This window comes from Triturus cristatus, chromosome 4_2 (assembly GCF_964204655.1).
Source record: "Triturus cristatus chromosome 4_2, aTriCri1.1, whole genome shotgun sequence".
NCBI lineage: Eukaryota > Metazoa > Chordata > Amphibia > Caudata > Salamandridae > Triturus > Triturus cristatus.
This window is the reverse complement of record NC_140586.1, coordinates 126,592,849-126,607,613: the sequence shown is the minus strand read 5'-3', so window position 1 is coordinate 126,607,613 and position 14,765 is coordinate 126,592,849. Positions and strand designations below refer to the sequence as shown.

Below are 14,765 nucleotides of genomic sequence, written 5' to 3'. Positions count from 1 at the left end.
TTACTTATCCCCCTATAGGAGATGAGACATTCACTGTCTTCCATGAGGCTGAAGTGAGAAATGTCACCCTTACTGAAACCAGGTGCGATGGGTCCCCATTTAGCTCAGTCTGAACAATAGTTTGGGATCTAATCAGGAAAATCTATCTTGATAGGCCAGGCATTAGGTCTCTCATGGTTCAATCAATGCAGTCAAATGAGGACCCCGCCCAATTTCTCAGTAGGATGACAAAGAAATGGATTCACGAAATAGATCAAGGTTGGGAAGTAACAGGCGGAAATGCTGTGTTTTATAATGTAGTAAAGAATGTTTATCCTCTAATGTGCAGGACAATCTTGACAACATAGTAGCATTAGAAGCCAAACCTTGTGCAGAGATTCAGCCACCCATAATGAAATTTTGTACAAAGAAACAAGAGAAAGAGAAGAATAAGTAAGGTGATGGAGAAAGTAGCAGCCAAGATAATCTAGCAAAGAAGGGAGCAACGGCAGGGGCTGTAGTAGCAGCCACACCTGAGATGACTGCAATATCTTTGTTTAATTATATAGGTATTTTCCGATCAGGATTGCAGACTACACCACCACATATACTATCTATTATAGATGACAGAGTATGGGACAAACACTAAAACAAAGTAGTACAATGCATATCGACCCAGTAAGGATTAATGTCAAGCAGAATGTTTACCTGCTAAAGAACACCACAGTATAAAGATTTGCCAGAAGGGTTGTAAAGAAGGGAAATGATACAGAAGCATCTGACCATTTGGCTCAAAGAGCTGGAAGATCCATTAATGGAATAATGGAAGCTGGAGGGAGAGGAATAAATATGCATCCACACAGAGAAAGAAGGTTAATGTTTCATTAAAGCTTTGTTAGTACTATGATAAAGAGAATGTAGAGTAAAAGCTACATTCTCAAAGGACACAGGTAAAGTGATGTTTTTATAAAAAGTATCTTATTACATTTTTAACTGGTCTTGACTTGTTATTGACTTTTGAGTTAATTGTAATGTCAACAGTTTTTCAGCTATATAAAAGACTGCCTGTGAGCAGCAATTTGAGATCAGTTTATTTAGCTCCACAGAGGTGACTGGTTTCCCGGCTGCAATAAATAAACCTACTTTTGCCTTGCTAATCGAAGTCTTATCTTTATTTCAGTCCCCCCGCAACAAATTAGGATCTACAGGCCGTCGGTATTCTCGGGGTTACCTTTGTACCGGCAGTGCATGCACAAACAGTGCCAGGGGAATCCTGGTCATTTCTTATAGTGTAACTGCCCCCTAAAAATATTTCTTCTAATTTTTTGGGGAGTCAAATAAACTTTTTTATTTTTTACCTTTCACTTCCACAGTTGGGGTGGTGATATCCCTACGGCTAGGAATAGGGAAAATTAATACACTTTGATAATCTTTATAATAAATGAATGCAAATATTTTGTTACATATTAATGTGTAAATAATTTTATATATTTTAAATGTAGAAAAAAATAAGAAAATGCTGTAGCACAATTAACTTGATTTTGAATAAAATCTTCCATTTAAATATAATAAATGATATATAAATAATTTTTCTAAAGTTTGAATTAAAAAGTAGATATTTGTCTACAGAAAAATTACTTTATGCATTAATGATTAAATTGTTGTATTGAATTATATGTAAATAAAAAATTATGTTGCGCTAATTTATACATTCAAAAAAGTTGTTAAAATATTTGATATTACATTAAAATAAATCATGTTTTTAAATTTCTAACTATTTAAATGATTCAATTTAAGATTATTTCCTATGACATTTTATTATACATATCTCCCTTATTTTTTATAGGAGGACCTGGTAGTACCAGTGGTTGTCCCTGTGTGGTGCTGGACTTGCTACTGTTCCTTTTTGACAGTAGTAACTTACGCTCTTACATTTGGCTACACACCCTGTTTCATGGATTAGAGAGGTGTACATCTAGAATTTCTGAGTAACTTGACACTCGGATTTTGTGAATAGCCCAAAGTAGTAAAATTACTCAAAAATGTAATAGTTAATTTACACCTGTAAGTTACTTTGTTAAGAGAACAATTCTGCAATGAAGAGGGGCTTTGCATTTCCTGTGCTGCTGAGCTTCACAGATAACCAACACTGGAACTGTTGCATGCAATTGGGAGCCATTGAACCAATCCAAAATCATCAGAATGCAGTTGTGGAGGATCATATCCAATTACTCCCCTCAAGAAATGCCGCTGATTTAAAGTGAACTATGTTTTTGACATAAGTTAATCCTTAACACTGTTTATACATTTTGATTAGCATCATTTGTAAGGCTTTGTCACTCAAGCACAGAGATGTGGTTCTTATACAAAGCCAAATATCCTTGTGTTCACAATAATGAAGCTTGGCAACATCTAGTTTAAAAAGGAGTATTTTGTATGTATTTGTTTTATTTTATTAGAAGAATAGAAGAATATACACTGCACTGCTGTATTTATTTGTTTTACAGTACTTGGCATCTACTGCCTCAGGTCATGATTGGAACTGCAAAAAGTAAACAATGCTCATTGCAAGACTGTTTACTTTCTAACTTTGGCATTGCTGTTGCCTCTACTGAAGTCAGGGGTGACAAAGGCAGTCAAGGTATCGCAAAGAGCAAGTCAGGGGTTGAAGCTGTGACCGCTGAGAACCACTAAATGACTCCCATGCTCAGTGTAAATAATTAGCATCCAAAGCACATTTTAAGCATATTCCTGGCCACAGAAGAGTTCTGTGACCAGAGATGCCATAGCTGAGTTGTGTTAATATACTCTCAGGTATCATGGAGTACTCCAATATATGTTTTACATATTAGAGCAAGTATAAGCGTTCTTACAATTCACGGTCATACCATCACAATTGTACAAGACTTGTCTTTTTTTATTCAAGAGATCATTCAGCTGCAGATATGTATCCATGCTGCCACACTGCACAGAATATCATAAATTAAGTGTCTCCTTAACAGAGCTTCAGTGGGAAAGAAAAATATATAAAGGGGGGGGGGGACTCCTTGGCACTCTTAATGTTCATGATTGAAGCAGAAATCTAGAGAATTAAAAAACAAAACTCTGCAAGATACCAAGCTCCTCCTATCATGAAGGAAAAGGGTGAAGAAGGAAGTTCAGATGAAGAATTCCAAAAGATAAAAAATACTGGTACAAAAATAGTCGTACAGGGGTGATGAATGTGATGAATAATAAGTAGGGGTGGGCGGAATTTGCGTAATCGCGTTACGCAAATCTCCGCGAAACGGTAAAAAATCTCCGCGAACACGCAGAAATTCCGCGAACACGCGGAATTGCTTGTTCGCGATACTTTTTTCCTGTTCGCGATCGCTGTTTGCGTGCTCGGGGTGAAATATCTCGCGAACACGCATATTGAGAACGCGAACAAGCAAAAAATTTCGCGAAGTCGCGGAATGCAGATTTTTGGGCAATTTCGAGTTCTCCGCGGAACGCGAAATTACCCAAATTCCGCAAATTCCGCGAACGGAACGGAATTTACCGCCCAGGCCTAATAATAAGGAAACAAATGCATTGTAACACCTTCCTCTGATTATGAACTCCGCGAAGTGCCAGAAAAACTCAGCCGAGCTCCACGGAGTTCTGCCAGCAGCAGAGTCTGTTAAGTCGTGCTGCTCGCACTGATTTTTAGCACCAGGAGTTTGGTTTGCACTGTAAAATCTGCGCGAACTGCACTACGTGTCACACCAGAGGGATCTGCTGCTTTCCGCCGCTCAAGTAGACATTCTACTCAAACAGCATCTTTCTCAATGCGAATGGCAGACTTCTCAATGTGACAAGACGCAACCTGCCACAACCACCTGTGAGGAGAAATTGCCAGGAGGAGGTCTAGCATGCTATTTTTTCTCCCAAGCGCTCGCAACTTACTGGTGGCAAGCCGCTTAAGAAAAAAAACTCCGATCTGTGTCACTTCGCTGAGTTTTTCAGAACTCTGCGTTCCGCACGCCGTGCGGAGTGGGCAAAACTCTAAATTTCGCAGGCAGAGCGGAATTCTTCGCCCACACCTATTGTGTTCAGAGAAGTACTCTATAGCGTTATGAGGCAGTAAGGTGTTTTCAGGGTTCACTGAATGCAAGCATTATGGAGTTTTCAGTGTTTTGTGTTCAGGGTAGCTAAGTATAGCATTACTGGACACACATACTCATATATGTGTATGTATATGAAATAAGGTGCTGTAAATGTGTAGTTGTGGTTTGTGTGGAAATGGTAAATGTGATTATTTTGGCTTAAATGCATTTCAAGTGTACTTGTTGTGCATGCGTGGTAAAGTCATGCACGGTGTTGTTGTGCTTGGTAGTGATCAATATTTCTCTCCACACATAAAGGCACAAAATACTACACAATTCATTTTATGATAATCGAATACAGATTTGTATGCCTGATTATATTCTACAGAAGGTGCTACAATCTACCGCTCTCTTATCCTCTCCCTTCATGGGTAACCCTAGGAATACAATGTCCTATACTGGTGGCAGAGGCATAAACTAGGCACGGTGCAGAATATAATTGTTAGCACAATGGTCTTAGAGTGCAACTCCATCACCTTTGGTTTTCTTTAGGCAGAAATCTCAGATGTCATTATCATTCTTTCAACCATTGGTAACAGTAACTGCAAACTTAACCCCCCGCCATCCTATTCCCTCCCCCTGTCATGGGTTGTCATGTTCATTTCGCAACGTGGAGACCAAGTTATTATTGATTACCTCAACTAACTATGTTATTTTCTGACGTGTGTGGAACCATTGGTGAGCGTGATGTGTTGGTATCTACCTGAGTGGCACTCAGACGAAGCGCATCCTTCTCTGGGGGACCCATCTCCTTCGTCAATTCTGTGAGAATTAAGCGCCAGGCCCTCACATCGTCATCAAGCTTGTGGTTTCTCCCGACCTTCTGCATCCATACCACCTTCGCGGTGCCCCATTCCCGCACATCTTTAATCTATTTCTCAGACGTGGGCGGTTCTGAACTTAGCCAATGGATTGCTATTCATCTTTTTGCTAAGACGAGGCCCAGCTGTACAAACCTCCTAGTGAATTTTTTAGCTTTTGGCGAAGGTAATAACCCCAACACCACTCCTTTAATGGTATAATCCATCCCGTTACAGTCGGCAGGGTATCTATAACAGCCCCCCAATATTGCACCAGATCAGGATAGTCCCACAACATATGTATACAATGTGCATCCGAGCGTCTGCATCTAGGACATGCGTCTGCTCGGTCTGGATATATTTTATGTAATACTCGGGGAGTGAGGTATGTCTGGTGCACCACATTATATTGAGTTAATTTGAAGCGTGCATTAGAACCTATCTGCTTGACCCCCTCATGTACTTTCTGCCAATTGCCCTTCCGTAGGAGGGTCCTCCATTACATCGTGCCATTTTGTATGTATCAGGAGGGGAGCAGCGGGGGTATCCTCCCTTAATGCTTCATATATGTGAGAAACCAACCTTCTTCCCCCTGCCAATGTGGTCACCATCTGCAGTATGTGACCTGTGGTTCCTGTGGAAATGCCGGCAGGAATTCTCTGGCCACGGCCGGAATCTTGGCATATTGCAGGAACTGCCTCCTATTCAGCTGGAAGGTGTTGTCTGCTTCCTCTCTTGTCACAAACCGCTCCGCAACATATAAGTCTCCCATCTTAAGGCAACCTCCCTCTTTCCATTTGCCTACATTCATTGTTTGCTTCAATGGCGTAACCGCCCACAACAGAGCGTCCGGGGCATACGGCGTTCTCTTGATTGCTTTACGCACAACCATTCCCCAGACCAATGCGTCGTGATGTATGACATAAGGAAAGGACTCTGGTATCTTAGATCCAACAGAAAAAGCTCCGGCAACAGAGCTCCCCGATGTGGGCCCGACAACAATCTCTTCTCCCAATTGTCAGGTACATCAAACCAGTGCACTGCATGCTGCAATTGTGCAGCTATGTAATAGTAATGCAGCTGAGGAACCTCCAGAACTCCCTGCCCCCATTGTCTCTGCAGAGTGCTCAACTTTATTCTCTTCCTTTTAGGCCCCCACAGTAGCTCTACTATCAAGCTATCAAGCTGCGAAAACTTCTGCGGGACCAAATACAGGGAATACTGTAGGGCGTACAGACATCTCGGCAAGACAACCATTTTAGTCAATGCCACCCTCCCCATTAATGATAATGGGAGTTCCTTCCAGAAAGAAACAGATCTTCTGATACCATCCACTCTCTTCCCTATATTTTCGGCAAAGTATGTCTCGTTGGTGTGTTCGCATAATCCATAGGTATCGTGCCCCCTCAGGAACCCATCTCATCCCAACCATGTGCAATTCAGTCTCAGATTTCCCTCTTAAGCCCCCCCCATGGGAAGCAGCTTTGATTTCCCTGGATTGAGGCGTAGACCGGACCACATACCAAACCCCTCCAGTTTGTCAATGAGCACCGGAACTGCCTCCTCTGACCGAGGCAAATATACCAATGTGTCGTCAGCATACATAGAGACCACATGCACTGATTCCCCCAATTTAATCCCCCTACCTTCCATCTTTGTATGTAAGGTGATGGCCAGTGGCTCCATTGCGATGGCAAACAGGAGCGGGGACAAGGGGCACCCCTGCCGAGTGACTCTTTTCAAACAAAAACTTTCTGAGACTTGCCCTCGGGTGTGAACCCTTACTGTTGGTCTGTTATATGTGACTTGCATCCATTTTATAAATGTTTGTCATACCCCCATCCCGGCCAACACTGCCCACATATAATCCCACTCTACAGAGTCAAATGCCTGTTGGATTTCCAATAGACCCAGTGCCCAGTTTTCAGCCTCCAGACTGTGCATGCCAGATGTGCGCTAAGCGCCGCAAATTATGAGTGGTATTTCGTTTGGGAATAAACCCCGCTTGATCTGGATGGATCGGTTGGGACATATACGGCAGTAGCTGGGATGCCAGTATCCCACTCAAGATTTTGGCGTCCACATCATGGAGCGAAATTGGTCTGTAGGAGCTCCTCAAAAGGAGGCCCCTATCAGGTTTGGGGAGCATAGATATAATTGCCTCTGACATTGTGTTTGGTAATGCTTTATTGTCCAAGGCCTCATTGAACATTTCGAGTAGATGATCCTCTAATATAGGCGCGTACTTCTGATAAAACTCTGGAACGAGCCCATCTCCTCCCGGGCATTTCTCGGACTTCAATTCCGTATAGATGCCAGGATGTCCTCCCTGGAGATCGGCACAGTGAGGGCTTCCGCCTCCTCATCTCCCAAAGTGGGAAGTGCCATTTCTTCCAAAAACTCCAGTAACCCCCCTGGGGTGGTGCGTCGGGTACCCGTGCATGTGGAATCCATATATGATGCAAATTCCTTCAGGATCGGCCCTTGCGTTTGCAGTAGGATCCCGTCATTAGTCTGTAATTGTATTATGGGCGTATGTTCCTTTTCTGTTTTTATTAGACTTGCAAGTAGTGCCCCCGACCTGTCGCCCTGCATGTGCAGCCGCTGCCTATATGATCTATACGTGGATTTTTCCAACCTGGCCCAGGCATCTAAAAGTTCCCCACGCATCGTGGCCCACTCAGCCAAGTGTTCCTGCGCCTCATGTAAAATGCCCTCCAGCCCCTTCAGTTGGCGTTCAAGCTTTGTAATGTCCCTATTTAACTGCTGTCTCACCCCATAGGAGGTTTTCACACACACCCCTCTTATAACCACCTTCATGGCTACCTGGTCAATCGATCTGGTAGAAGCGGACCCCCAGTTCTCATTGAAATATTTTTGTAGAGTCTTCGACACCACTGCGGCATAAGGTGGATCCAATAGTGCCTACCCGAGTCTCCAAAGCGGGATGGCTGGATAGCCAGGTCCGCTCTGTAGAATGAGCAACAACGGTGCATGGTCCAAGATATAGCGGGGGACGTATGAAACACTCTCCATATCTGCCGACAGTCCCGGTGTGAGGCAGCAATGAACAATACAACTAAACGTATTGGCCGTTGGGGTGTAACATGAGAACGCTCTCGTTGTTGGATTCCTAGCCCTCCACTCATCCCTAAGTTGCAAACCCTGCATCAGCCGGTCTAATGATCGCAACATGTGTGGCTTAGCCTGCGGCCTTAGGGGGTCTCTATCCAGATCTGGGTCAAAGACACAATTAAGATCTCCTAGAAGGACAACCTCGGCCCCCGTGTATGGGAGTGCTGCTCTGAGGACTGCTGGGAAAAATCAGGACAGTCAACGTTCGGGGTATATACATTGACAATACACAACTCCTTACCCTCCCATTTGCCATGTTGAATAACATATCTCCCTTTAGGGTCTAGAACGTGACTCATATACTGGAACGGGTCTCCGGGGGCCATCCAAATCATAGCCCCCCTTGCAAATCCTGAATAGGAAGTAGCATACATCTGCCCTTTCCATTTTCTGCGTTTACTCGCAATTGTCTCCCCATACATGTGTTTCCTGCAACCCCAACTTTATACCGTTTAAAAAAAGCATAGACTCTTCGTATTTTTTCCAGGCCCGCCATTCCCCTAATGTTCCAACTAAGTAGTTTCAGAGTTTGTGCCGCCATTATTGTCTGTTTGTGTAATGAGGTGTATCAGGAAAGATTCATCTTGTTCATTCCCTTTCTCCCGCCTTATTGTACTTTGCCCGTTAGCTAACTCCCCCCATGACCGTATGTAACCCCCCGTAACCTTGAAAACATTATAACTTGAACTGTCCCATTGCCCTCCCCTACCCCTGGACAGTTGGGCGAGTTCCGCTGCTAACAATACATCCAGTGCAAAATTCGACACATACCGCCTCAAACCTCCCATCCCCCCCTTCAAATGTCGTTTGGAGCATAACAAACAGAGCCGAAGCTCTCGCTCTAGTCTGAACCCAAATTCAACTCTGAGAGAATATATAAGATTGAGTGCTGTGCAAGAGATCTGAACCAGACAGAGGTGCGAGATTGCTCTCAAGCATACTTCGTAGGGTTAACCTCTGGTGAAGGCGTCGCTACCCCGCGGCCGCCCACTCCTGATGCCTTATTCAAACAGTGAGAAAAGTCCTTATCAATGAGTCTCTTATAACCTTCAACAACCCTTCAGAGCATACATGATTAGTACCCCAATAGTGCTTATGCGCCAGCTGCAGCACTTATCTGTTCTTCCGTTCCACCGAAGAACAGACGCCATCATTCCTGTTCACTCCCCTGTTCTCCATTGTCGGTCTCTGGATCCTGAGTCACCACAATAGATTCCAGAACAGTCTCAGTGTCAGATGTGCGCAATGTGCCATGTTGAAGAACTTGGATAGGGCCAAGGTCCCTCTGTGAGGTCATTTGTTGCTGTCTCTGTGACCGCCTACGGTCGTCCGGTGTGTCTGGCACGGTGTGACTTCCAGAGGATTCTGTAGATGATACCAGTCGTCGTTCTCTTGGTCCCCTGGGATCCAACCATTCAGTAGCGTCCTCTGCTGTGCAGAAGAAAATAGTGCGTCCTTCGTTTTCAACCCGCAGTTTTGTGGGAAACATGAGGCTGTATTTCAACTTGCGCAACCTGCACATGACCACTACGTACGTTTTCCTTTGGTCTTGTACTCACAGCGTATAATCTGGATATATGGAGATGGAATGACCCTCGAAAAGGAACTGGCCTCGGTTTCGTGACAACTGCAGCAGGTAGTCTCGGTCTCTGTAATTAAACAGTTTTGCAATAATAGCCCTCGGTGGTGCCCCAGGCCTGGGGGGGGTTGAACAAGAGCCCTGTGTGCGCACTCGCGGTTGAAAAATTTGGAGAGGGTCTTGGAAGCGATCACCTTAGTGAGCCAGTCTTCCAGGAACAACTCTGTGGCGGGGCCTTCTGGTTTTTCGGGGAACCCCACAAAACATAAGTTATTCTTATGTGATCTCCTCTCTGAGTCCTCCACCCTCTCGCCCAGTTGTATCACCTGCCCCTTTAGGTCTAAAATGTGGCACTAAGGGACTTGACCTCGGATTGTAGCGTACAAACGTCTTTCTCGGTAGTGGCCACTCTGTCCAACACATTCTGTAGATTGGCCCGTAGTAAGTTGACGTCTATAGCTACGGAGTCAATTCTATTGACCATGCCGTTCCTGGACGTTTGAATGGCTTGGGTCCCATCCACCAATGTGGGGAGATCAGCATCCTTTCCACCTGGAGGTACCTGGTCAGCACCATTATTGTCTTAACGTTGCTCCGGTCCCTGCGCCGCTGGCTGTGCATAATTGGAAAATGTATTTGTTTGTGGCTTGGGAATCCTGTCCTTACCCATGTTTGCCATCGACTGGGTTGCACTTCCCTCTGGGAGTATGTTCTGTGCTGCCCGGGCTATCATAAACCTGATTCACACGGGCCTCCCAACCAGTCGCCCGAGGGACCTCACTCACTCTCCTCGTCTCGGTACCCTCAACAGGGATGACCGCGCCTTCACTATCCGGCTGTCCATGCTATTGCCCTCAGGGACCCAGGTGCATAACGGTATCCCCCACAAGTTATCTCAAGCCTCCTCGTACTCTCTGAAATCCAAGGGGCCCCTCCAGACCAGTGTCTCCCTCCTCGTGTGCGTGAAGAGGACAACTGGCACTGTAACCCCATCAGTAAGGCCTCAGTCTCGTCGAACAGCCTCCCAGCTTGTGTCTCCTGGCCTGCAGTTCGTGGCCCTTCTGTTACCCCTGCCTCCAATCGGCCCCTCCAAATTATACTGACCCAGCACTGACAGATTCCGCCTGGCCGTTTACCAGTGGCGCCTCGCTGTTGCCGCCTACCGCTGCCTAGTATCCTCACCAGCAGCCCCGGGGAAAGCACCGCATGTGTGAACTTGTGTATTCACTGCAGGAATAAGGAGACACGTCTCCAGTTATGTCCAGGCCGTTAGCGCCCTCGACACTCTTCCTCACTTCCCCTCCTTCCCCGGTAGGCAGCTGCCGCGTACCTCTGTCTCCTTCTATGACGTCCTGGGATGACCGCAGCTTCTGCCAGATTCCACCATTCCTCCAGCTTCCCCAGGGGTGCCGGGATCGCCGACTTCAGTCCCCGGATGGCCAGCAAGGATTTCGGTGAACCCGGGCCTCCCAGTCGATCCTTGGGTCTCTCCAGCGCTCCAGTCCAGCCTCCGCCGCTTGCTCAAGATGGCACCTCGCATCTCCCAAGGCCTCGGCTACCTCACTACGATGCTGCACCGCAGCCCCCCACTCGTCTCGTGTCCCGAACACCTCGGGCACGGATCTACACTCCTTCGTTTCACCGGTCTGCTGTTTGTTAAGGTCAGAATCATTCAGGATGATGGAATAATGATGGCCACCGCTCAGAGCTCAGAAGAAAAGCGTCTACTCAGCCATGTTCTTCATAGTAATGCATGTTATGTGTGTGCTTGGAACTCACTGGTACACAGACCTCAAACAAGTGGACGACCTCCTATCTTAGACCCACAATGGATTCCAATTAAAACAACTCGATTATTTCAGTTGCAGACATTTTTAATCCACTTTAAATAGGTTGCTATTTGAAATTGGCTTCTCATGTCAGTTTAGTAACTCTTACCTGTATCACTGGTCTCAGAAGCTGCAAAAGCAAGAGAAAATAGATTATTCGTATTGTGCTTCATCAGTTGAACATTTTTTAAAGCCATTTGGGAAGGGTTCAACAATCTGGATATTTCCCCATGAATTATGCCTGCTGTCTATACTTATGAACCACATAATAACAAAACATAATGGGTCTCATTATGTAACACTGGGCAGTAAATTTCCCTATTGAAATTTCCTGAATTGATAGGGGTGATGTTGCATTTTGAAAATACACGCTGGTATGAAGACCCAGGAGGCAAGTGGGTACAGAAACAGGTACTTTCTTTAGGAAAACATTAAAAGAGACCCACACCATGAGCTAGGACGTACCTAGCTCAGCCTCCAACTTCAGACAGAAACTCCAGCTGACAGCGATTAAGCACTCACACTAATGTACCCATGACTCACAACATTCCACACCAGCGTAGGACAAAAGACACAGCTAGAACAGAAGACCGGATACTATACATCTTCCTCTTCACAAAGAACAGCAACACAACAACAAAATAACTTTAAAGAACATAAGAAACAGAACACATAATAACCAAACTATAAGAACACAACTTTTTGTAAAACTCAAATAATCCTGAAACAGTGAAAGTAAAATAAAACTTTATGAACATTCACACGCACAAGAAATAAGTTCAAAACTGAACCACAGGGGGACGTGGCTTAGCTTCTGAAGATGGTGCATGCAAAGGGCTGAGCTCCTCCACACAATCTTCTGTTATCCGGCAACACCCGTAGGCAGGTATCTTAAATCCACACATTGAGATGGGCATACTGCAGGAGCTCCAGATGAAGACCTTGCTGACATCCCAGAAGGAAAACAAAATTGGTTGATGAGTGCTGGCCTTCTGCCTGTATCCAGCTAACTGCGCTTGAGGGACAGAGGATGGCTGAGGGGAGTTTCTGGCACCACAGGTCTTATTACGTGTGTGGTGCGGACATGGCCTCCCCCTTGTGAGAACCCTATGTGGGCAGTTGTCTGTCCCTCACCGGAGAACTGCTTCAAAGCTCCCAAGAAGAGGAAGCATGGAGCTAAGTGACCAGGCTAGATCTGTGGCGCCCTGTTGGTGCCTCTCCAAGAGGGAGAGACAATCCATGTCCTGATTGGCAGCGAGTGCTGGGGCTTCAGCAGCCAAATCAGCTGCAGAGGTGAGGAGAGGAGGTCGTGCTCAACTAACTGTATCCAATGGACTTTCAAGGATGTGTGTGTAACCTGGCTCCTTAGCGGGGGAGATGGTAATCCCCCACTGTTTGAAAATGTCCATGTGTCCCAGGATTTTTGTGGCTAACTCCGTGGCTTGCAAGGTTACTTTTAGTTTTGTTATTCTGGCTGTGCCCAGGCACGATGAACTCAAAGGATGGAATCTTGTGCAATGTGACTTCTCCCTGCACATCTGTGGCTTGGATTAGTTTAAGGATTTTACCACAGTTTAAAATGTAAAATGAACCTTTGGACTTATATTATGGGTAGAATAATGTGCAGATGATTAAGGTTTCTGATATCCTTGTATCTGGGCGGTGACTACTCCCTCTAGGCCAAGAGACGTGCCTGTCATTCCCAATGTCAAAGTGGACCGGTTCCTGAGGACTGGAAGCGGGCCCCTTTCGTGCGGGTAAGGGGCCAGGCTCGAACTTACAGTTCTGAGGGATGGATTGAGGGATGTTCTGGGCCCTTTTTGACTCATTATGGCTGGGCCAATGGTGTTTTGCGTGGCGCTTGCTTGTTCAGGTTCCTCAATGTGGCTGGTTAGGAGTTTGGTGTGTCTGTTCCAGTTAACTGATGAGGAGAACGTCCAGATGCTATTGCCCCTGCGATAGGGCTCTGGACTGAGGTAGCCCTGTCTTGCATTATAATTCTTGCCAGATCAACAGGGGATTTGAATTTTGGAGGGGGAGCAAATTGACTGATATTGAATAAAAGAGGTAGGCATTGTTTCCAATTGGGTTTTGGGATCCTCTGTGTCATATACTGTTAAAAAGTCAAGAACAAAAATTATTGAGTGTGCCCCCATTGAGAGAGACAAGTAGGTCTTCTCTAATTACAGCAAATGCAGACTCATTTTCTCTCCATACTCTGAAGTCTGACTGTCTGTCATGTTGTATTTTGATTAATTTAAGGAATTTCTGTAGCTGGTGTGGTGCCCCCCTCCATATTTTAGCTAATCTAATTGTGAGACGGATCTCCAATTGGCTATATATAGTGGCTTGTCAGCCAGTTTCTTTAAAAGTGTGAATGAGTTAAGTCACTAAGTACTGAGGTATTAATAATTCATTTTACCGGGGGTGCTAGAGGGCAGGCTAACAAGATGGCCACACCCTAGGGAGGCTCTGTTAGCACGGGAGCATAACCCTCAAGAACCCTTCATTATAGGGCAGCAAAACTCCTTCCAAAACCATGCCCCTAAGACGCTAACGAAATTCGTCAGAGCCCCAAATCAGCTCATGAGCAGCCTTGTAGACGCGGGCGGCCAACAGATTCTTACTGCGGCCTGCATTGGAGTGCAAGATGGCGGTGGTGCGGGCTGAATAGCCTGCTCAGCCAGAGCTGCTGCTGCGAGTGAGTCGGGCACATCTCTCGTGGACTCCCGCCTGCGGGAGCACACAGATCCCCTAGGACGGACAGCGGCGATACTGTACAGTGTCGGGGGAGCCGGATCTGAGGTATGGCTGCTGCAACGGCCTGCGGATGCAGCACTGGGCCTCTGGGGCCGGCTGGGGCCTGCAGGGGAGATGGCGGGCCTTGGCACCCTACCAACCAGCACTGTAAATACCTTCGGGCCAATGATGAGATGAACACAGATCGCTGGTGACAGGAGGTGTGCTCTGCAAACTTGCCTGCGGCTGGGGCGCTGGGGACCCTGTTGTGAAGAGCTGGAGTTGAAGGTGCAATTGGTGTGAGAGGAGGAGGCTCACCATTTGCGGATTCCTGCCTGAGGCGGCGTTGAGATTCCTGTGATGAAGAGCTGCAGACTGGGATTGGTGGTGAGAGCGCCCGGACCAGTCTGTTGCCATTAATGCATTGGGCTGCTGCGGCGTGAGCCCCTGGGGTGTCGGCCTGGGCCCGATGCGAAGGCACAAGGAGCAGTGCCTGGGTGCCGCCATTTGCCTTGACCCGAGTAGGATCTCTGACTGGGCCTGGCGGTGCTGTGACAGAGGCCCGGTTTGGCGGCGC

At 46.2% G+C, this 14,765-nt stretch overlaps 1 protein-coding gene across 5 annotated transcripts in view; it reads right to left on the bottom strand.

Annotated features, from left to right (window-relative positions):
- The window catches only part of LOC146833145 (ohanin-like), a 189,197-nt gene that overhangs the window by 75,508 nt on the left and 98,924 nt on the right, over nucleotides 1-14,765 (bottom strand). For all 5 annotated transcript variants that reach the window (XM_085600774.1, XM_085600777.1, XM_085600775.1 and 2 more), the window contains one exon: nucleotides 11,559-11,579. In XM_085600774.1, coding sequence (XP_085456900.1) covers nucleotides 11,559-11,579 — 21 coding nt within the window. The remainder of the gene's footprint in view (nucleotides 1-11,558; nucleotides 11,580-14,765) is intronic.